General features: G+C 37.4%; 1 protein-coding gene across 8 annotated transcripts in view; it reads right to left on the bottom strand.

The window, feature by feature from the left end:
* Window positions 1-9,131: 9,131 nt before the first annotated feature.
* Window positions 9,132-25,555, bottom strand: part of LOC149214292 (uncharacterized) — a 264,915-nt gene continuing 248,491 nt past the window's right edge. For 7 of the 8 annotated variants that reach the window (XM_089392260.1, XM_089392259.1, XM_089392261.1 and 4 more), the window contains one exon: window positions 9,132-9,529. In XM_089392260.1, coding sequence (XP_089248386.1) covers window positions 9,440-9,529 — 90 coding nt within the window. In that variant the 3' untranslated portion in view covers window positions 9,132-9,439. The remainder of the gene's footprint in view (window positions 9,530-25,555) is intronic. The other variant, XM_089392264.1, reaches the window with a different exon arrangement.

The following is a 25,555-nucleotide window of genomic DNA, read 5'->3' as shown; positions in this document are numbered from 1 at the left end:
AAAATTCCTCCTTTGAAAGCTTATTTGGGCTAGGATAATCCCTATTTGGAGGGAAGATGAGACCCACACAAATTAAACAAATTTTACTTCAACATTTATCTAATCATCCAGTTGTTGTCTTTCAACATTCAATTTGGGGCTCTTGGACAACACAATGGGGCTTAACTCCTCAATCGTGAGGAGTAATGAATTGTGCCACCTACCATTGGTATTAGCATGAGGAGCTCTATCAAATAAAGATAGTATCGCTTGTGATTTCATTGATCTTCTCATCCAATTCCTTCATCAAAAGTCAGGCATCATGACTCACCCTTCCAGGGCTTCTTGGGCCAATGGAGCATCCAATCAATGCAATCCATAGAGGAATATTAAGTGCATTCAAAGATTGATGTTGCCATTGTTGATTTCTGGTAGCATCGGATGTGCTCTAAGTCTCAAAATTTTTAGGGAGGCTTATCATATGCACTCTCTAATACCCAGAAATTGTTTTGCGGAATTCCACCTGGAGACAGTTTTATTAAAATAATTAATTATTTTTAATGGGATCCCAAGTCTAAACTTAGGAAATTAAAATAATTAATGGGTATTAATCTAAACTATGGGTGAAACTTCTAGAAGAAGGCGGAGATGAAGTCAATATGATCCTAGCCATTGATTAGAATCTAATCTGGGTCGAGAGGATTATAAGAGAAGACTTGATGGGGACTTGGCGAACACACAGAGAGAGGTCAGAAGATCGAATTTTTGAAGCAGAGCAACTGTCGGTGAGATATTCGAAGTGAGCTTTTGCAATAAAGGATAGGGATAGTATCCGAAGGAAAATCTTTCCAGGTTGGAGAAAACTCAGCAGAGAAGGAAGAGGGAGATCCAGCAGTGGCAGCACAAAGCTAGAGGGGTTGACGCAGAGCCACGCAAAGGCAATGCAAAAGTCGAGAGGAAGTCTGAAAATTTGCTGAAGAAATCGATTGCAGAAGTTGGGAGCCGGGGTGTGAGACCAGGAGGCAGAAATCAATCAGCTGGAGGAGTGACGTTGTCCCCAGGGAGTCTGGCGTTGGGTTGATGTTGAGGCAGCGAGAGGCAGTTAGGGGAAGTCATTTAGGGGCGGGATCAGTCAGGATTTACATTGATAGTGTGAGGTAATCTCACAGATCCCTCTGCCAGTGATATTCTCTATAACTAGATTGTCGAGAAGGCATCCAGAAGTTGTATTCAGAAATTACTACTGCATAATAATAAAACCCTTAGGTTTGTTGCACCGGTTTTCCCACATTGGGATTTTCCAGGGACATTTGTCTAAAAATAATTGTGTCGATGTGTTGTATCTTTTCCTTGTTCAGATTTTTGTTTCGCCATAATATTTTAAATAGTGAATGTTGTAGCTGTATTTATTTTGATATTTATCATAGAACACAATGAATAACTTGTATGGATTAACAAGTAGAAGTGACATCAGTTTGTTGTATTAGGCATTCCGGGTTTAGGAATTTTCACATGGTATCGGAGTTGCAGGTGAAGCAAGAAGAACAGAGCCAGAAGACCCAACACTGAAGGAACAAGGGAATTCGAAATTCGTACGAAGGAAGCAATTCGAATCCCCAGAGGGATTACACATTGCAGACCAGGAGGGCTAGATTCTCGTGCTAAATCTCTCCCTGAGTGAGTCGACAAAGAGGTAGGATTTTCAGTTCGAGATTTGTCAGTAGCAGAGGGAGCAACGCAACAGAAGCTTCAGTGAAGAGGGATTTTCTGGTGGGCCACAGTTTTCTACAGGCAGTTGTTGCACAAAAAGACGTCAGAGGGAAGGGAAAGGCACGGTTGAGGGAATTATTCCTCAGAGGACTTCCAACCGAGAAGTTTGAATTCTCACTAGCTGAGCGACAGTGGAGAGGGGCAGATCTACAAACTCCCAAAGGTAGTGCATAGGCCAATGCAGTGCGACACAGAGGAGAGAGGAGGCTATTCGACTCTTTTATTAACAGAGATGGCAACCAGTGGATTGAGAGATCAGGACAAGCTGGATGGGGCATCCAACTATGTAATCTGGAAGGTAAGGATGTTGTGCCTTCTGGATGAGCATTTTCTCAAGGTCTACATCGACAACGTGGTAGTTGAGCCCACACATCTATATTAGCTCAAGACGTTCAAGGGAGAAATGGCGAAGACAAAAAGAATGATCCTCGATGGAGTGAAGGATCATATAGTCTGTCACAACACCAACAAAAACACTGCCAAGGAGATGTGGGATGCATTGTCAACGCTATATCAAGGATCTTCCGAGTAGCAAAAGATGAGATCTACGTAGAAGTAGCAGGGGGTACGCATTGATCTGTTCCTCACAAAGCTTCAAGAGACCCGAGATGAATTGGCAGTTGTGGGGTCCACACCTCAAGGTTTCGTGATGGTTACACTGGCCCTCAACTCAATGTTAGAGCATCCTAGGCAGGGCGACTTTGCCAAAATGGGATGAAATGTGAGCAGTTGTTAAGCAAGAGGAGCTGAGGAGAGACTTGATCAAGTGTAAACTTGACGGAAGCAGCAGCAGTGGGTCGAAGCCCAAGGAGGAAGAAGAAAATGCAATGCTCGCAGCCAAGGGTCAGCAAGAGAAACAGAAGAAGAAGAAGGATATTTCAAAGATCAAGTGCTTCAAGAGTGGTGAACTCAGTCACTACGCAACACAGTGTCCTCTCATAAAGAAGGACAAAGATGAGAAGCACAATCCAAAGGCTGCAACTACAAAGATCGAGGAGGATGAGTTTGCCATGACAACCGAGATACCTCCAGGAGGGAGGTGGGCCCACATCTCGGATCTATTAATTGCTACGGGAGACCATATCAGTAGTAGTATGATGGACTAGTGTCAGTTGGTGCAGAGGAGTGTCGGAGTGACAATTACAGACGCTAGTAGCACCAGAGACTGAGCAGCGCAGAGCATATTTGGCAGCAGTGTAGATGGCACAAAGCAGAGGTTAGTAGCGGCGCAGAGGATTCAAAGAGTCAGCGCAGAGACTAGCAGTAGTCAGACTCCAACAACGAGATGCATCATACTGAACACTAATTCAGTAATTTGGGATGATTTTCCATTATTGATGCAGTAGCAGCAACAGTTGTTGAAGGTTGCAGTGTAGACGCAGCTGGCGGTGGCAGTGCCAACAGCAGCGCGGATGTAGAATTAAGAGGGAGTTGTAGTACGGATGCAGTGTTGACAGTGACATGGTCAGCAGCAATACAAATGCAGCGTTTGCACAATAGTTGGTTGACAGGATGTCAGACATCAACAGCGCGGAAGGAGATGTTAAATAACAGAGTAATGCTTCAGCAGGTTGCATTACTAGAGCACATTTCTCGCTAAGGGGGGAGTGTTGATTTCTAGTAGCATCGGATGTGCTCTAAGTCTCAAAATTTGCAAGGTGGCTTAGACAAAAACACTCTCCAATACCCAGAAATCGTTTTGGGAAATTCCACCCGGAGCCAGTTTTATTAAAATAATTAATTTTTTTACTGCGGCCATAAGTCTAAACTTAGGAAAAGAAAATAATTAATGGGTATTAATCTAAACTGTGGGTGAACCTTCTAAAAGAAGACGAAGATCAAGTCAAAATGATCCTATCCATTGATGAGAATCTAATATGGGCCGTTGATTGATCAACGAGAGGATTATAAGAGAAGGCTTGATGGGCACTTGGAGAACACACAGAGAGTTCAGAAGATCGAACTTCTGAAGTAGAGCAGTTGTCGATGAGAAATTCGAAGTGAGCTTTTGCAGTGAGGGGCAGCGATAGTATCTGAAGGGAAATCTTTCCCGGTCGAAGAATACTCAGCAGATAAGGCAGATGGAGATCCAGTAGTGGCAGTGTAGACCTAGAGGCGCTGACACAAAGCCACACAGAGGTAGCGCAGAAGGCGAGAGTAAGTCCAAAAATTTACCGAAGGAATCGATTGCAAAAGCTGGGAGTCAGGGTGTGAAACAAGGAGGCAGAAATCAAAGTTCGTAGGCAGAAAATCGATCAGCTAAAGGAGTGATGTTGTCCCCACAGGGTTTGAAGTTGGGCTGACACACAAACTTGCAGAGGCAGCGCAAAGGCAGTCAGGGACAATTATTCAAGGATTGGATCAGCCAGGATTTCCAGCGATAGTGTGAGGTAATCTCACAAATCTCTCTGTCAGTGATATTCTTTGTAACTGGATTGTCAGGAAGGCATCTAGAAGTTGTATTCAGAAATTACTACTGCATAAGAATAAAACCCTTAGAGTTGTTGCACTGGTTTTCCCGCATTGGGTTTTTTCAGGGACATTTGTCCAAAAATAATTGTGTAGATGTGTTGTATCTTTTTCTTGTTCAATTTCTTGTTTCGGCATAATATTTTAAATAGTGAATGTTGCAGTTGTATTTACTTCGATATTTACCGTAGAACACAGTAAATAACTTGTATGGATTAACATGTAGGAGAAGTAACATTAGTTTGCGATAATAGGGATTCCGGGTTTAGGAATTTTCACATGCATCAATGACAACACCATTCAACATCTTGTTGACTACCATAAGTTTCGAATCTTGGCCATCTTCCAAAACGGAACCATTGAAATCCAATAACACTAACAAGGTTTTTACATGGTTCAACAATTTTAACAAATGAATATCAATAAAAAAAATGATTTTATTATCTTAAAGATATTTACAATATGTTATGGCACTTATTAATGAATAGAATTTTGCGCAGAGTGGATCAACAACTAGGAAACATGTGTATGATTTTACGTTAAGATAAAATAACTAACACAAAACCTATTTTAATTAAATTGTGAAATCTAAGATTTTAGGGGCAATTTTCATGCTAAAATATATTTTACAAAGTTTCTTATCTGTTACCCATTGATTCACATATTTCTTCTCATATTCAATCTAAAATTTAGATGGTCTTTTCAAAATTTACAAGGAAAAACATTGTATATAACCACCAGCTTCAAGTTGAGGAATACATTTGGATAACTCGAAGAAATCCTTTGGTCCCTATTGAACCTAATGTATAATAAAGACATGAAAATCGATAATGAGTGAGTTGGGAACTTCCTATGTAAAGGTCAGTGACTCAAATCAGTCCCAGGGGCATTGAAGGTATTTCGATATACTTGCTCCATTGACAATCCATACATACAGTTCTTTTTAAGATAGCACTAAATATTTCGTTGTCAATTTCTCAAACAAAAGTGGTCATTTTAGCTCCTATTCCATTGTATTTCCATAAGACCCAAAATTTGCCCACAATTAAAGCAGAATATGTACCCTCGTTTCAAACTCTCTTCCAAATGACATGACATTAGTTATATTTTCATGTAATTGATTATATTTATGTGATCAACACAGATGAGAACCTATTCTACCTGAAAATGATGCATGAAAGATCAAAATAGATATCTTACTTGATGGAAAATAAATCCATTCTGTAATGTAATGAATATGTGCAGCATAAGCTTTAACAAATGAGGAGACAGTTAAACTTGTAATATAAAAGTTTGAAACACTACTTGTTTTTGAAATCAATGGCTAGAACATTGAAAAACTGATCATAAAGTAAATAAACCACCAATTGTATTAGAAGGCTATCGTATGATTGCAGGCTTTTCATTTCCTTTCAAAACTTCTATAAATTAATACTTACTTTGATCCTTAAGTTAAAGGTATTTTGAGGATGGTGTAATCTTTGTTTACCCAATAGTGTGACTCTTTTTCCACCTTCATTGAGAATAAACAGATGAGACAGCTGGAATATGTTGAACTTATGGATTTAATCTGCATTGGAACCCACCAGCAAACGTTATTGTTATTATGCTATGTTACACCAGAACCGCTCCCGAGGTGGGAAACCCGTTCCAATGGTTACCGCACTCACGGGAGCTTTGTAACTGTATGGGAACATTCCCTTTTCAGCGGGAGATGCAATGGGCGCTGGGGAAAGTTCTGGGAGCTTTGAAAACTAATTTTTTTGGAGTTCCAGTGTTCACTAGGGTTGGGGACTACAAAGCCTATAGAGAAATATGATGAATTGCCCACAAAACATGAACCTATGTTGAAACCTTTGCAAGAAGAACGGCAAAAGGCATCCTTAACATGGATATCCTTAATTGAGAAACTAGAGCAATCTCTAGATGGGTTAAGGAAACATGTGGCACCTCGATGTAAGGGTGATATCTGGGATATCATGCTGATGAGTATTTCTTTTGTTGTTTATGTATATATATCGCAGAAGATTTTGTGTGAATATTGTATGTAGCAGTCAATGTTTAAACATTAGAGTTGCTTTACTTTTTCTCTTAAGAATAACTAGAGAAACATATGTAAAATTGATCCTTTGTATTTTTAAGCCAGATTGCTTCAAAGACTTGTCATGTGTTAGAGAACTGATAATGAACTTGACATTTTAATATTTTATATATAGAAAAGGGAGAGACTCGGGGAGAGAGACACCCAGAGAATATATTTATATATAAGAAAGATTATATATTTATTATTTATATATTTAAATTGATTTTAGTATTTGAATATTTTGATTCAATATTAATTTTTATTATTATATAAATTATATAATTAAAAAAATAAATTTATATTTTACATTTTTAAGTTTTGTTATTATATAATATTAGCACTTCTTATTAGCTGTTTCCTATAAATTTTGGGGAAACCTCTAGCCATTCCTAACACCTGTACCCAAGTTCCCTATGTTTCCACGTTCTAGAAATTCATGCAACATAGTTATTGTGCCTAGGAGATCAAGTTTTTGCGATACTTTATTATTCTATTTATTGGCTATTTTAGGCTGAGGTTGACCTAGTCAACCTTCTTGTGCTAGTGCCCTACCTCTAGGATGGTGTATCAATAAAACAATTTTGTGATATTCATTCAAATGACTCATGCACTAATCATAAGCCCAAGGGCAGTTTCTGTCTACTGCACTCACTTTTGCAGGTTATTGTGTTATCTTTAAAACACTTATGGTTATGGCTCTTACCTTGTAACGTCATTGTGCTCTCTCTTTCTAAAGAACACTAGTGCAGATTTGTTGCTGCTGTTTTATCCTATTAAGGCTTTGGGGTAGGTTCACCATAGATCTTCTATCTCTTGAGAATCTCAATAACATGTTGGTCAATATATTAAACTTTGAATTGTCATCAACATTCTAGGTTCAAAATCACAATCTATGATCAGTACCATCTTTGGAACTTTATTACAGCACTACAGCACATTCAAATGAAATTTCCTGAATTTTTGAGGCCTAGACACATTAGTGACTTTCAACCCTTTACTCAAATCCAACATCTACAATATTTTTTTTGTTAAAAACTGACTTCAAGCAAATATATAGAAGAATGTTAGCATTGAATGAGTTCAACGGCCGAGCCATTGGTGTGGCAAGTCAATCTGTTAAAATGTGGAACTAGACAATATTCCTCTTTTCAAGAGGAGCAAAATCGACCCTGGAAGCACTGAATTCAGATAAGTAGAAATATGTATTTGATGTCAAGCCCACAAGAACACATTTGGTCAAGGTCAGCTTGGGGTTTCATTAGTCAAATTGACCCTCCTCCATCACATATAAATAGAAGAGACCTTCAACCTCATTTGGCACATCCCTGACACAACATATTCTTCTCTCCTTCATTGATTGGGTTGTACAAGTCTGAGGCAGCCTGTTCTTCTTCCACACTTGCAAGTTTTGGAGCTGATTTGACGTGTTGACTTTCTGTTCTGGAGGAGACTTTGACCAGCGTTGACTTTGGACTTTAAGGGACTGTTTGACTACGTTTTGACCAGGGATAGGTCTGTCCAAGAAGCTACATTATCTGGCACAGAAATTGAGGCAAAAGGAGCTGTTTGACTGGGGTTGACCACAGAGTTGCAGGACTGTTTTGACCGCAGGTTGAATTCATGATTTGAATGTGTTTTGACAGCTGATTTGTTGACTGTTTTTGCTGCTGTTTGACCACCAAAGAAGGCCGACTTTGACTAAGTTTGACCGAGCTCAAGAAGGCAAGTTTGACTGCTGCATTGACCATTGACTGTTGACTGGAAACGGCAAGTAGACTGCTGTTGACTTTACAGAATTGCAGAAATTCTTCAAGCTGATAAGATTTACATTGGTTTGGATAATTTGCTAAAGTCAAGTCACATTGACTTTGACTTTCATCATTGTACTTTATTGGACATTCTCTCTCTGCAGAACATTTGATAATTGACAATAAGAAGGATAAAGGGGTTTCCCCATCTTGGGGGTTTTCCCTAGCTTTAGCCAAATATTGGTGTTCTCTTGTCTTAACTTGTTTTCTACATTTATTGTTTATGTTCTATCTACAGTTACTGTCAATGTGATAATGGTTTATGTGATTGCTATTGGAAATTAAAATGGAATTACATTGGGCTAATAAATGTACATTGAAGTAATTGTTGCAAACATAGAACATACCATTGTTATCTAAAATTAACACAATCACAGTGGAGGTGTCTCAAATCAGCATCTTTGTGTTTCACATAGAGCATCCAAGAGAGTATCTAGCAAAAATGCTATAGAAAGAAAGAAAGGGAAAAATTATATCGATGTTCACAAATGATCAAATCAAGTCAATGGGACTCAAAAATATGGGAAGCCACAATGGCTGTGCAGAAGTGCCAAAGGCATCTCCAAAAATCCGGACTCTTTATCAGTAGAAGGACCAAACAAAATAACAATACAAAGGGGTAAACCCAATGGTCATTGCATGCATGTTATAGTTCATGTAAATTTACTAACACCCAGTCATACAAATAATGAAGAAAAAACATGTTAAGCACTTGTGGGACAATACAAAATAGAGATAACGAAAAACCCTTGCTTAAACTCAAGTTCTATAGCTCCGATGAAGGGCTTCATTTTAGTATAGAAATGTGCACTCCAATAGTGTAAATCTGGTATCATATTCAAAACATAAGTTGTAAAACATACCTCTATGATTTGGGGGATGAAATCACAATTCTTCATTGAAATTCTACCTGCATTGTTACTAATAAGACTGTCTGTACTTCTAACACATGATTCCTCCCTAACATACACTTATCTGAGAATGTGAGTGAAGCAGAGGGACTCAACCAACAAGGGCATTCGTAATGTTCAATGATTTTGTGTTCTCACATTTCAGCATATACAATATAATATTGATGTCAAACACTGCCCTTCGGCAATTAGAATGCACCATGACCTCAACCACTTCCTGTAAGGGTGTGAAATGATATCTAAGGGACTTTAGAGCAAGAAAAATGAAGCAATTAGCAATGAAACAGAGAAACTACATTCCAAGAGATGAAGGAAAGGCCTTCAGTAACAGCATTCTTATTGGATACTTTAGCAACAAAATACTGATTTGGTTGTATAAATGGATTGCTTGAAAAACCTCACCAAGATCTACTTACATATTAACCACAAAATCTGGCCTGAGGTATTGATTCAAATTGTTTCTTTGTGAGCCTCTTATCCATCTCAAAAATGAATCTCATACCTCCAATCTGCCATCAAATTTGACAATAGTCAGAGGCCGATTTAAGATACTATGAAGTTAAATTTTAAGTGATAATGACCATCCAGGTAAGTTACCTGCACTGACACGACAAACATTAACAGCACCAGTGTTTGTAAAGAACAAATTGAACTAAAAATGATAACAGGTCACTTTAATTCAGTTTTCTTTGCCTTTGAATTCATGACACTGGCTGATTAGTTACTTGCATCAGACCATTATGTACAAAGGGAAAAACCTCTGGGAGACACAGAAGCAATGGGTGACTTTTAAATCTCCATTGTTTATGTGGGACACATATAGGATGGTGTATGAGAAGCAAGAAGGGGCATTGATGTGCTGGAGCTGGAAATAAAGCAAACCGAAAATATGGTGTGCATGAAAAATATTGGAGTATTAACAATCAAATAGTATTAATGTTGGGGGTTATAAATTATAATGTTATAATATGGGTCACATTAAACGTCAAGTGACCAGCATTAATGATAGTGAAGTTTAGCACTTTAACTAAATATTAAATCCAAATATTAAATCCACCAGAGCAAGCCCATATAGCTGAAGAACACATTAATAATGTATTCAGCTAGCAAATAATTCAACCAAGGAAATGAAAAATGTCTTGATAAAGGCATACGAAGTGTGAGAGAGATGTTGTACCGTTTAAGAACAATCGCATTCTCAAATTAACAGTTCATCGGTATTGTGATGAGGCAAGACAATGTCAATGTTGTTCCATTCAAAAACGAAAAGATAATTTGTATTTTTTATTTTCTATCTGATTATTTGAGTTAAATTACATATTGTAACAACCAAAGGTCGTATACGCAGCGGAAATATTTAAAAATAATTTAAAGACATAAATTTCCATTGTAAGACATGTAATTGTATATCGAATATTGTATAAGAATTGATATGAGCTGATTACAAATGAGAATGAGGGTTTGCTTATATACCATAGGCAGGTGTCATTTCATGAATAGTCAGGTCTCTAAAACATGCCTTTTCATTACTAACTAACTAACCATTACTTAATTAATTATAACTTATTATTATTTATTTATATTTATATTTATTATTTGTATATGAATTATATTCATGAATCATAACATTGCCTCTCTTCAAGAAGTTTTGTCCTCAAAGCTTACTGAAGTCTGAGAATATCTTCTCATCTCTGAACCTTCATCTTCGTTGATACAAGATGATATGATGCTCTAAGTGATAGACAAAATTGTCATACTAAGAACGGATAGGACCATCCTAGATTAATCTTCTGTGGAATCTTCTGATCTCTCAAAACTTGTGATGAATAGTTATCGTAGGACTGGATTCTGCAAACTTCAATATTCTTGAGAACATAAATTTGTCGTTTATGTTCTGAATGATACTGGTACATAGATTGATTGGAAAGTTTGCTCTTGTGATTCAGATGTCGATAAATGGTTCTTTTGGTTTGACTTTCCCTTATCATGTTAGCGGTTGTTGAGTTGGCTACTGGATCATCATTTGGAATGTCCATCATTTGAACTGCAATTTATGCATGCATGTGTCTTCACTTCGGTAGGTTTATCCTTTGCTTGAGCTATGATTTTGACTAGATCGGTACTTCGGTAGCTTTATCCTTTGCTTGAGTTATGATTTTGACTAGATCGGTATTTGTTTCTTTATCTTCAACTTGGACTGAAATGACTGGAGACTTCGATACTACTTCTTGAAGTTGTTCTAACTTGTCATTTACAAATTTCTTGTCACTTTTAAGCTTCTTTATTTGCGTAACGCTTGATTAAGATTCCTTAGACATGAAAGTTCATCATTTTCTGAATCATTGACTTTGTTTTTAGTATCTTTCTCTTTATCTTTAAAATTTTTTATTTGTTCTAATAATTTTTTATTAAGGGTTTTTAGGCACAAATTTTCTTTTTCTTTTTCTGATAGATTCTCCTTCAGTTCCTTATCAGAACTTTTCTTTTCTTGTTTTAGTCTTTGTTTCTTAACCTTTGACTTTTTTATCTGTGAAAGTAATTTCTCATTGTGGTCCCTTAGACACCAAATTTTTTCGTTGTTTTCTGTTGATTTTTCATGAAACCAATCTTCGAAATATTTATATTTCTTTTCTGATGCTTCGATCTTTTGTTGAAGTTTTGTAATTTCTTCCTTTAATCTTTTCATTTCCAAAGTAAACAATCTCCGACATTTTGGACAAGGTATTGTGTGATTTTTAAAAATCGACAAATACTGATCTTTTGTTCGACAAAATGGACATTTGGTCCAAAATGTAGAGTTATGTATGGAATCCATAGTTTCTTTGTTCATCTTCGAATTAGACTCCATTTGTTTTTTCCTTCAAAAATAGACTCTTTTGTGTTTGTCGATGAGATTAGGGTTTAATGATAACCCCGTTTTCTTTAGTGAATTTGAACACCTTTATGAATTCTAAAAAAATAATTTCCTAATTTTTTTTAATATTATTATTTTTTTCAACAATTGTTTTTTCTTTTTTCTTAAACTCTCTTCTTTTTTTTATAATTTTTTTTAACTTTTTTTCTATATATATTTATAATCTTTTTTTGTTCTTTTTGAAAAGTTACAACCCTAGTGAAACATGGCTATTCACTTCTTTGGCGTATAATATAAAATATATGTCCACTTATATGTCTTTGACTCGGTTAATTTACTCAACGTAAAAAGTAAAACTAACCATTCGCATAAAGAGATTTTGTATTCCTTTTGTTCTTCTTTTACCTTGAAAATACCATGGGCAATTACCATGGATTGCTAAAACCACGAGCTTGTAAACCACTTAATGAAGAATCAAGATAATCTTATCTACTCTTCCTTCTCTTACGTATGGTTTTAAGGATTTTGGAAAGATTCCCTTTTGACTTTATCATGCACTTTTTATCAGTGATGTAGAACCCTTTTATATATATATATGAATGTTCTCCTTCAAATTTACATCAAAATATTTTTATTTTACTAGGATTATTGAAATGTCAATGGCCAAAAGCCTTATATATATATATATATATAATATATATATATATATATATATATATATATATATATATATATAAACTCTTTTCTTTTACAATCTTTTTACCAATTCTTTATTTTAACTCTTTTTTTTAAGTGGTCAAGGGCCTAATCGAAAATGGAGAAACTCCAACTCGTGTAGCGAAACACTTTAGTTGCGACAACAAGTTGATGGCCAAAGGTCGAGATTTTCCAACATGGCTCTGAGACCAATATAACAACCAAAAGTTGTATATGTAGCAGAAACCTTTAAAGTACTTCAAAGACGTAAATGTTCATTGTAAGACATGTAACTGTATATTGAATATTGTATAAGAATTGACATGAGATGATTACAAATGAGAATCAGGGTCTGCTTATATACCCTAGGCAGGTGCCCTTTCATGAATGGTCATGTCTCTAAGACATGCCTCTTCATTACTAGCTAACTAACTATTAGTTAATTAGTTATTATTTATTGTTATTATAGTTATATTTATTATTTGTATATGAATTATATTCATAACACATACATACGTCCAAAAAACACACAAACTCACTGATGCAGGAGCATTCGACATGCAAGTCAAAATTCCTTTTGACTAGACTAGGGGGTTTGTTTACCAAGGGAGTTGGTTCCCAAATTGATTGTAATTATTTAATTATTTGTATTTTCCTAAGTTTGTGAAGAGATTCTAGAAAATATGCATTTAGGAATCAAAATTGTAATCAGATCTATTCCTATGAATAGGCCTCGAGAATATTGGGAGAATTAGAGGAATTTTAGAGGTAGTTGGATTTGATGAGGATATAGTGGATCTAGAAGTCCTAGATTAGAGGTTTAGGTGAGAAATCTATCGATCTGAACTAAATTAGTTCAATATCCTTTTGTATTGTATCTTGTAAATTATGAGGAGAGTTAGTGTGGTGCGAGTGTAGGGAGAGAGAGAGAGAGGAAGCCAGAGTGGGCTTAACTGTTGTAATCAGGCCAGGAAGGGTCTATTGTAAATATGTCAATTATTTATCAATTAAAGAAACTCTCAGTTGAGTTTTGAGCCAATTGGAGTGGAGCGAGAGAGTTCCTTTTGATATAAACCCAATTAAGCAGTCTCTGTGTTTGTTTTGAATGTAATTTATACACAGTCCTTTTATTGAATCGAGTGATTCCAGAATTAAATGTGACAAGCCGAGAGGCAGAGAATTTCATTTTTATATAATGATTGTAGGAGGAGCACAAAGCTGCAATAGAGGAAACCTATAATAGTGGTAGGTCGAACCTGTGTAAAGAAGCAACGAAAAAAATAAGGGGAGGAAGAGGAATTGAGCCATAAAATCGAGACGAGCGAGTTTGAACCAGAGGAGCCAAAAAATACCAAACCAAAGCTAGAGGAGTCAAGCACAAAGGAGAGGCGCAACAACTAGTTTTATTTGAAGGCGAGAGGCTTGAGCCGGAAAACCCCTTTAATTCCAAAGTAAGGAAGCGGTCGGCCCAACTACGCATCAGCTTACATGCTGGAGGGGACCTCGCCCAGAGGGTTCCACCCCAACGGGTTTTGTAAACACTACTTCACATAGCGTCAGGTTATTGAAGGCGGCTCAGAGGCAACATTGATAGACCAAGAAAGGTTGGATCGAGTTATTGTGTGTAGGTGGAACCCACCCGAACAATCCACCTTGGCGACATTGTGAATGTTTTTTTTCCATTGTCTCGAGCTACAGCGAGTGGGCTTATGTGGCTTTCTGGGTCTCGCCCGGAGGATTTAACCCGACAAACTTTTAAACCTTCGAACTATTGCGCCAGGCCATGAACGAACGGGCCGAGGCGGCGTTAACAGTTCCGTGGCACAGTGGATAAGGTTTGGAATGGTTGTGAGGTGGAGTAATGGGGTCCCGCCCGACAATTACATGTCGGCCTTACAATTGATTACAACTCATGTAGAGTTGTAAAGAGCCAGGGTCCAAGCTCTGATGCTTGAGCAACTGTGTTATATATTTATAACATTGCCATACTCACGTAGAGTTGGCTTTCTCCATTGGTTTCTCCCACTTATTATAACACAATCCACTTGCGTAGAGGGACTACCCCAATCAGCTCATCCCATTGTTATTTGCGAGCTGTAAATTTTAATAACGCTTGGAATATACACGCTTAGTGTCTAGCGCTTGCCTGCAAGCCCTGGCTCCAAGGGCTATTATGAAGAGTTTTGGCTCTGAGAGCCATTATGAAGAGGTTTGGCTCTAAGAGCTATTGTGAAGAATTTTGGCCATGAGGGCTATTGAGAGGAACTTGAACTCGATGGTTTGCTAAGCGCCTATTTGGTCCAAATTGGACATTATGAAATTGATAATCTTGGGATTTTAGCAAGCTCGGAATTGGGTTTGCATCAAGTGGTATCAAAGCTAGAAAAGCTTTGAAAATCTCAAATTACAGAGGTCAAAAGTAGGAGGTGCAAGAGCAAAAAGAACCCACATAGGCAATAGACAAGAAGCTTCCGAAAGAATGCAAGATGCAAAGGAAGTGTGGAATTGGAAAGACACGGCGCAGGACAGTGTTGGGAAGCTAGAGAGATTGCAGAGGATGCTAAGGACGAGATAAAAAGGATGTTAAAGATGCACAGGGAACCTGGAGACACATATGTGCAACGAGGTCCTGGTAAAGGAATTTTTTTCTAAAAGTTTGTTTGTTTTTTAGAATGCAAAAATTAGATAAATGTAAAGGACTATTGTAGGTGATTTAGTTATAGCAGATTAAATTCCAAGCATAAATTGGTATAGGTCCAGTGATTAATAATTGCAGAGAAAGGAAGAGAAGCATGGCAGGCAGGAAGTGAGAACCATGACAAATAGGAAGTAGTTAAACGATGACAGCAGAAGAGACAGAGGAGAAAAGAGCAGGAAGGGCTCTCATAAAGAAGTTGGTGGCTGAGAAAAAGTGGTAGTGGATTGCAGCAAAGAAACAATGACATCTCAAAGGAAAGAAGAAGGGGCAGAAGACAGTGAGTAGGGATTTGTAGCAGCCTAAGAGTTTGAAAGCTCTAGTGGTTCCAAGGAGGTGAATCAAGGAAGGTGCCAAAAGACCAAGATCAGAGGAGAGGAACCTTGGTGAGGCAATCTGTAACAAGAGAGGAGGCTTGTTACTGCAGAGGCCATGTTGCAGCTCACAGAAAGAAGAAGAGGAAGTCCAAAAGGAAGCCACAACAGAAAGGAAAAGGAGGCCAGAACAAAGGCCACAAGACCACAGGTAAGTGTCGAAGAAAGAGAGAAAGAGTTAGTTGAGATAAAGGAAGAACTCAGCAACCTAAAGAAGTGTTGAGAAATCAATACTTGTAGTAATTAGGGTTTTTCATTCCTCTTCTTGATAATTACTTGTGAATTATGTTGGCTTCTTTTACTTCTTTATTAGATTGTGTTTCATCAAGCAATTACCAAATTATATGTGTATGAAGATCACAAGAACAAGAGACACAAAATGTAGGCAGACAGTTAGGGGAAAACCTAGTCAAAACTCTTCCTTCAGTAAATTCAAAGACAAGATGGGATAATCCAAGACTCTTTTACCTAGACACAGACTTCTTCCAATCACCAAGTCATCCCTTCCTTCTTCTTCAAATGATAACTTCCCAGTAACAACTTCGACCTAGAATTTCAAACTTGCAGCAGCAGAATTTTGGCCTCCCTTGCAGCAGAACTTCGACCTGCAAGAAATTTCATATTTTCAGTCCCCAGCAAATGGCCAAAAACTGCGATTAGGTTTCTCCCAACAAACTTCTTCCTTCTCTATCAACTTCACACTTATTCTACCTCTCTTGCTTGTGTATCGAAATTGTTGAGTGAGTGTCTCAAATGGATTGAACTGCCTCTTTATATATATAGCCTTTTATGTGGGTCGAATTGCCCTAATATAGGCCAACTTCATAAGGACAGGTCCAACTTGGTGTGGAGGTGTCAAATGACCTATTTCACTCAAAAATAATTATTTTTACGTGATACAAAAGCCCAAGAAGGATCTAATAAAATTGGCAATGACTCTATTGACTCAATATAAAACCTAGAAGCCTACAATGGAGGCTTTGACCTAAAAATGATGACCCAAGCATGAAACCCATGCTTTAATAAGTCATTCTATTAATAATAAAAATAAAAAAAAATTGACATTATACAATTATGAAGACCGAACCTAGTTACATTCTTCAACACTCCCTCTAAACTAGGGAGGTATTCATAATTACATATATATACAAGTACATGGAAGATCTCAAAAACACATGAACTACGAAGAGTTAAGGCACACTCAATGCCACGGAAAAGAAACCTAACCACGGTTATCTATCCAGGTGGGACTAAGATGGACTCAAGCTTTTACCCAGTCTAGGTACCATCAGGCTTACTTGCTAACAATCAATCAAGGGATCTAGGTGTGTATCCAAGGTTAGAGCTCCAAGACCAACGCCACCCTCCCTCTTCGGGATCTAGACATCAACACAAAGGTCGGCCAAATGTCCTCCCAAGCATCCACCATTAGATGCTTCATCTCTCCTTATCAACTAAATCTATAATGTCAACCAATCCAAGCATGCTTCTAACATACTCACTTCTTATTCGGAATAGATTTTGTTAGCACATCAACTACTTGTCCATCTATAGGGATATATTGTAGCTTTACAACCCCATCTTGTACCAAACTTCTAATGTAGTGGTACTTGTTGTTGATGTGCCTCGTCCTTGCATGGAATACAAGGTCTTCAAACATCTTCATGCTGCTTTGATTTATCACAATTTATTATTGTAGGATCCAGAGGCTTTCCAAACAAATCTGACAAGAGTTTTCTCAACCAAACAACTTCCTTTCCTACTTCACATGCAGCAACATATTCAGCTTCGACACTACTTAACGCAACAGGATCTTGTTTTCTACTCATCCATGAAATCATTGCAAATCCCAAACTGAAACATCCACCAGTAGTTCTTCTTCCATCAGTCTCACTGCCACCCCAACCTTAATCTGTAAAACCTATCAACTTAACTTCCTTTCCATCATATTTTAGGTAATGACATATAGCTCCACGTAAATATCTCAAAATATGTGTAGCAGCTATCCAATGGTCATGACAAGGCTCCAACTAAAATTGACTAAGAATATTTACAGCGAAACATATACCAGGTCTTTTATTTACCAGGTACATCAGATAGCCCACAACCTTACGATAGCTAGTAGGATCGACGAGACTAGAGTTAGAGCTTCTCAACTTCTTGAGATCAATGATCATTGGAGCAGTCATAGGGTTGGAATCCATCATACCTAATCTTTGTAAAATATCGAGTATGTATTTACCTTGACCTACATATATCTCTTCAGGTTTCTGCCAAACTTCCAAACACAATTTTGTGCTCCACACCCAATTCTCAAGAGATATGCATCCATCCTTGCATACCATGCCCTAGGAGCTTGCTTCAACCCATATAGAGCTTTCTTAAGCCTGCAAACATGTGTGTCCTTGATATTTATTTCAAAGCCTTCCGGTTGTTCAATGCATACTTCTTCATCGATGGTTCCATTCAAAAATGTTGTTTTTATGTTCATTTGATGAATATTCTATCCCATTGTAGCAATTAGAGAAACCAAAGATCTTATAGTAGTATATCTAGCAGTAGGTATAAACGTTTCTTCATACCCTATATCTTCCTTTTGAGAGAACCCTTGCAATGAATCTAGCTTTGTATTTATCTATACTTCCATCAACAGCATGTTTGATTTTGTAAATCCATTTTGAGGTGACAATTGATTTGTCACTTGGCCTAGGAACGATTTCCCGGGCTCCATTCTTCATCATGGATTGATATTCTTCTTGCATCGCCTTTGTCCATTCTTCTTGATGAGCAGCTTCTTCAAATGTAGTTGGTTCAACTTCTATTAATTTTGCCATATATGCTACATCTTCTGAATATCTCTTTGGTCTTTTGCTTTCTCAGAAAGTTCCTTTAGTAGCTCCATGTCCTTTGGCATCTTCAAGAGTAGTTTTTAACCAATTTGGCCTCTTCCTTGTTTCAGGTATGATCATAGGTTGAATCGGCTCACTTGGCCCTTTTTCTTCTTCTTATTGCTTTGTGGTTGTCTTATCATGATGCTCTTCTTCTTCAATTAGTGGTGTATCTTCGTCATCGGAATCGATTGGCATATCCTTGGATCTTTTGTAGGCATGATTCTCATCGAACATAACATCCTTGCTCACTTCAATTTGTCTTCCTTCCTTAATGTAGATTCTATATGCTTTTGAAGAAATATTGTAGCCAACGAAGATCCCTTTAATGCTTGTAGAATCTAGTTTCTTTCGCTTGTCCTTTAGAACATGGATGTACGCGGGACACCCAAGATTCGAAGATGGTCCACACAAGGATTCTTCCCTGTGAATGTTTCTTCAGGTGTCATATTCTCAAGGATTCTATGGGGACTTCTATTTTGTATATATATTGTTGTCATAGTTGCTTCTCCCCATAGAAACCTTGGTAGGTCTTGATCAAATATCATAGTTCGTATAAATTCTTCAATTGTTCTATTTTTCCCTTCTGCAAGTCCATTTTGTTTGGGATTGTAGGGAACAATGAGCTCCCCCTTAATACCTACTTCTTTACAATATGCAATTAGTTCTTTTGAGGTGTATTCCACACCATTGTCAGGTCTTAAAGTCTTTATCTTTCTTTCGGTTAAGGTCTCCACTTCAGATCCAGACTCCTTGAACTTTTCAAATACTTCGTCAAGTTCGTCCTTTGTCTTGAGAAGGTAGAGCCATGTCTTCCTAGAGTGATCATCAATGATGTTAGAAAATCAGAAAGACAGAAAGATTTTCTTATATAGATAATTACTTGTGATTCTTTTATTTGTATGTTCTTCATTATCTCTTAGTTCATCAAGCAATTACCAAAATAATAATACAAGGGCAACAGATGTAGGTGGATAGCTAGGGAAAAACCCCTATCTAGGAGAAAACCCAGTCAACAATTCTTCCTTCAATAGTTTCTTGAGATAATCCAAGACTCTAGACCCAAACAAAGATTCCCCCCACACAAAGTCAGCCCTCAATCATTCCTGCAAATGACAACCCTTCACAAGCAAATTCGACCTGGCAGCGTCAGCAACAACTTCAACCTAGTAACAACTCCGACCCAGCAGCAGTAGCAGCAGCAACTTCGACCAAACTTGGAAGACTTCGATCTCCCTTGATACACCTCGGAATTGACTGAGACTTGTCCCAAAATTTCGATCTTGAGGCCCTCTATATTCCTCCAGAAACTCGCACTCCTTTCCAGTTTCTTTTCCAGCCCTTAGACAATTTCACACTTCCCATCTTCCAGATTCAAAGATCGAACTTATGAGAGAGGGAATGTGATGCTCCAAATGAATTCAAACTCCTTGTATTTGTACCCCTTCTGTGAGGTCGAATTACTTGTCTTGAGGTCAACTTAATCTTCTTGAGGCCGACTTGGTGTGGAGGAGAATAAATTCATTTTTTACTCAAAAACAATTCATTTTATATGAACTGAAAGCCCAAGAAGGGTCTTTAAATGTACAATGACTCTAATGACTCAAAATAAATCCTAGAAATCCTCAATGGGGACTTTGACCTAAAACATGATGACCCAAGCATGAAACCCATGATTTAATAAGTCATAATAATAATAATAATAATAATAATAATAATATTTTCTTCATTCTTTTGATAAGTACATCTCAAATACATTTATAAAGACCGAACCTAGTTACAAATTTCAACACTCCCTCTTAACTAGGGAGTTATTCATCAGTACAAGTACAAGCAAGATCTTAGAACACATGAACCATGGAGAAATTTAGGCAATGTAATGCCATGGACTAGATTCCTGACAAGGGCAATCTCTCCAAGGTATTCCAATAGTTTAGGCACCACAATGCCATGGACTAGATTCCTGACCAGGGAAATATATCCAAGTGGGACTAAGATGGACCAAAGCTTTCAGCCTCTCTAGGTACCATGAGGATTACTTACTAACCATCAACCTAGGGATCTAGGTATATATCTGAGGTCAAAGCTCCATCACCAACGCCACCCTCCCTACTTTGGTAAACTAGACATCAACACAAAGTGTCGGGCAGATGTCCTCCTAGGCAATGTCTTACTCACAAAACCTCAACTTCCAATCGATAATAAATCCTTCCCGATCAAAACAGATCGGCAACAAATCTCTCCAATCAAACTGATCAACAACTCTAAACATGTAAAAACATGTCATCAAACTTCCGAGAGATTTACTTGTACAAACAGAAACCCCAATCAATAACAAACTTTCAAATGTACATAAATACAAACCTCTGGGGTCTTCCAAACAACTTGATGTTGCTTCTCAACTATCCATAGTAGGACTTAGAGCTAATGAATCTTTGATAAAAGATTCCTTAGCCATGCAGCTTCCTTTTGTACTTCCCATGCAACAACATATTTCACAAATCGATCAGGCTTTTCTTATCTCAGCAGCCCTTCAAAATACATTCTCCAATTTTCTTCTCTCACTCATGACCTTCACTAAAACTTACAGTTGTTAGTCCTGGTCACATGAAGTAGAGAACCATATACGTCACTCCCTCTTAATCAAAGAGGATCTAATCATTCCTACACAAGGAGTATTCTCAACCATCCTCTTATCCTAGGGAGATTCCTTTCATTCGCACTCCTTCTCAATCTAGGGAGATTTCTTTCATTCAAGCTCCCTCTTAACCTAGGGAGATTTCATCCAGGCTCCCTCTTAACTTAGGGAGTTCTACTTCTTCTTTACGACATCGGAGAATCTTTCGTGGCTTCTATCCTTTTCATCAGAGTTATTACCATCACCATTCACATCATGCTTATCACATATGCTTATCACATCAATTTTTCTTTACGAACATCTTCTATACCTTGAAGATCACATACCGCACAACTTAGATAACAAGTACAACCAAATCTATAGAAGCATCAAGTTTAACCATATCAAAATCACAAAAGCATTCAACTTTATATATTAGATACCCAAACTTACAAACAAGAGAAACATACTCTTCAACATCTCGCTAGGGACTATCATAAACCTTAGAGCATTTCAACAAGGCTTATTTCATAACAACTTTCATCACATCTAAGGTTTCAATGTTTCTTCCAAAGGTATCACATATCCTACTACAACAATAGAAAACCCTAGGAACAATTCAAACAAATATGGATTTATCTAACACCTTTTGACTTCCCACTAAGGTTTCATACAAACCCTAGATTTCATACATGAGATTTAACAATCAAAACCAATCACAACTCAATCAACAACATGACTAGCTTCCACTAGGGTTTGTTGCAAACCCTATATTTTCTCAAACAATCAAACATCCATCATAACTAAAACTCAGATTTCAACAATCTTACACAAATCTCAAATTATCACATTGTCATCATACATCAGAGATTTTCACTTCTACTAAGGTTTAATTCCAAAACCCTAGAATTCACAAATACTATCATCCTAGATAAACAAATTTGACTAGGGCTTAGTTTCAAACCCTAGGACTCATGACCATCAACAATTAGGTCAACTTACATATCTAGGATTCCATCATCAAGCATATCACAACATGTGTTAGTCAAAACCAACTACACAAATATCAATAAGAGTAAGACATATAACAGACTTGATCAGACTAGGGTTTGATCGGACAAACACATACATCCTAAGGAAATCATTTCAAAGACTTTATAAGGGTCTTGCTTATATTCTACCAAACCTTAATGATTTAGGGTTTCAACACAAAATATAGCAAACCCTAGTTAATCAATACTTCAAAGGTTCGGGATTTCAAGTATTACCATTCGACCCTAACAAGTTAGGGTCTCCATAATCATACCAAACCCCAAACAAGACATCATCAAACCATCATTCAGTTACTTTAGACTTCATCAAAATGTCAAATATTTTCTTTCAACAATAACCCTAAGCAGATTAGGGTTTCACAGATAATCATCGACACACCCTTAGGTTACGGTTTTTCACAATGAACCTTTGTAGGGTTCCACAAGAATAGATAGAGATATAAGGAGGGTAGATTTATTTAATGATGAATCACCCAGACAATAATCTTTTGAGATCCAGGAAAGCTATACATAAGAATGTTAGTAATGGCTTATCAAAAATGGAGAAAGCAAAAACTTATAATTCAAGACATATCTCTTATTTCTTAACAAACCTCGTATTTTCAATGCTTTGTTCTGTGAGGCCTTCTTCCTCGAGTCTTTAGAAGGTTTTCCTAGACAAGGAAAATAAGAGGAGACATGTGATTAGTATTTTATGCAAACAAAACCAGATAAGGAAAACTAGAAAATGAAAATGGTAATAGGATACTTATCTTTGGAGGTTGATGAGGGCTCCCTCCAAGCTTGAGGGATACCTATAACCTTAAGAACAAATAAAAATGTTTTTCCAAAATGTTAAACCTACAAAAACTAGAAATCAAAAAGAAATAACAAAAGCTTAGATCAAAGGACTTTAGTAGTGTAAGTCCCTTAAATCCAATTCTTCGGGCTTAGTCTTCTTTGGAGATCCTTCTTCAGCTACATTGGCTTGATCCCTGTTTCTCTTCTTGTTCTTCGGATTGTCGAGGCAATCACTTTTATAGTGACCCATCTTGTGGCATTGGTAGCATTCTATCTTGGACATGTCAACCTTCTTTCTTGGTCCTCTTGACTTCTTGGAGTGTCCTTTCTTGTGAGAGGCAAAGTAAGCATTTGACACAATTCCTTCTCTGTTATTGGATACTAATGAAATCCTCATTTCTTCTTGGGTGCAGGCATTCCATAGTTGTACAAAGGTGGGAGATTTTTTCCAACTATTGAGACCTGAAGAAAAAAGAGCTCCAAATAAGTGGTAGTCCCAACAGTGCAGTGATTACTAGCTCCTTTTTTGGCACTATTTCATCTATGGCTTGAAGTTCATCTCTGATCCTTGATATCCTTACAAAGAAGGAAGCCACAGTATCATCCTTAGTCATCTTTGTAGTCCTCAACTCATTCTTCAAGCTTGCTACTTGACCTATGTTCTTGATAGTGAATAATTTTGTCAATGCTTCATACATTTCTTGAGCATGGTCTATGTTGGAAATGTATGGGACAAGATTGTCCTTAATGCTTTCTACCATCAGAGTCATAGCCAATATTTCCAATTCCCTATACTTCACCTTGTCTGCATCACTGGATTCTTCAATAAGTTTCTTCATTTTCCCTCTGACCACATCAAAGACCTTGTTCTTTTCAAGAATGAGGTCAATCCTCTTCTTCCAAGATTTGTAGTTTGATTCTCCTTCCAACTTGTTTTCACTCTTTAATGTGTTAGACATTGTCCTTGAAGATAGTGAGCTTCTTCTCTTCTAAGAGCTCCTTATATGATCCCTAGATCAATCCTTTAGATTCCTTCTAGTAGATATTCAAGACTACATTTTTCCTCCTTCACCTTAGCTCTGATACCATGTTAGAAAATCAGAAAGGCAGAAAGATTTTCTTATATAGATAATTACTTGTGATTCTTTTATCTTTATGTTCTTCTTTATCTTTTAGTTCATCAAGCAATTACCAAAACAATAATACAAGGGCAACAAATGTAGGCGAACAGCCAAGGAAAAACCCCTATCTAGGGGAGAAACCAGTCAACAATTCTTCTTTCAATAGTTTCTCGAGATAATCCAAGACTCTAGACCTAGACAAAGATTCCCTCCACACCAAGTCAACCCTCAATCCTTCTTGCAAATGACAACCCTTCACAAGCAACTTCGACCTGGCAGCATCAACAACAACTTCGACCAAACTTGGAAGACTTCGATCTCCCTTGATACACCTCCAAATTGAGTGAGACTTGTCCCAAAATTTCGATCTCAAGGCCCTCTATCTTCCTCTAGAAACTCACACTTCTTTCCAACTTATTTTCCAGCCCTTAGACAATTTCGCACTTCCCAGCTTCTAACTTCAAAGATAGAACTTATGAGGGAGAGAATGTGATGCTCCAAATGAATTCGAACTCCTTGTATTTATAGCCCTTCTTTGAGATCGAATTACTTGTCTTGGGGCCGACTCGATCTTCTTAAGGCCAACTTGGTGTGGAGGAGAATAAATTCATTTTTTACTCAAAAATAATTATTTTTACATGAATCGAAAGCCCAAGAAGGGTCTCTTTAAATGTACAATGACTCTAATGACTCAGAATAAATCCTAGAAGTCCTCAATGGGGACTTTGACCTAAAACATGATGACTCAAGCATGAAACCCATGCTTCAATAAGTAGTAGTAATAATAATATATTAATATTTTCTTCATTCTTTTCATAAGTACATCTCAAATACGTTAATGAAGGCCGAAACTAGTTACAAATTTCAACAAATGAAGGTCACATTGTAAAGATGGCCTCCAAGTGATTTGTTAAACATAGGCCCACACACATCAAAATGAATGAGGTCTAATATTTCCTTAGACCTTGTATTACTACTTGACAAAGGCTTCGTTGTATTTCTTCCCAAAGCACATCCCTTACAAACTCCTTCACGATCTTCTTTGATGTTAGGGATGCCATTTACCATTTGATTGAGAGAGGGAATGATCTTGTAATGTATATGCCCATATCTTCTATGCCATAATTCGATAGGATTGATTTCCATGTGAACTAGGGCTTGAGGAGTGTAGGAATTTACAGGGTAAGTTCCTTAGATAGAACACCAAATGACACCACTCACAAACAAATCACAGATCGGTACCCCCGTGTCCTTGACGTGGTTAAAACCCTCAAAGAGGGAAATAGTCCACGGTCTGAGCCAACGCGACCACTTCAGGCAATTTATTAATGTAAAAGAAAGAAAATTTACATAAGCTTCTCTCATGAACGTCACCTTACAAATGACCATCCATGCTCTTTAAATAGAGATCATGGACCAATCGGGTGTTAAGCCACGGATCAAGTGTCGGTAGTACTG

This window comes from Pinus tabuliformis, chromosome 1_1 (genome assembly GCF_031772625.1).
Source record: "Pinus tabuliformis cultivar Carrire ecotype Pingquan chromosome 1_1, CPIR1, whole genome shotgun sequence".
Lineage (NCBI taxonomy): Eukaryota > Viridiplantae > Streptophyta > Pinopsida > Pinales > Pinaceae > Pinus > Pinus tabuliformis.
The sequence above is the reverse complement of the archived record's forward strand: the minus strand, read 5'-3'. Positions and strand labels throughout refer to the sequence as shown.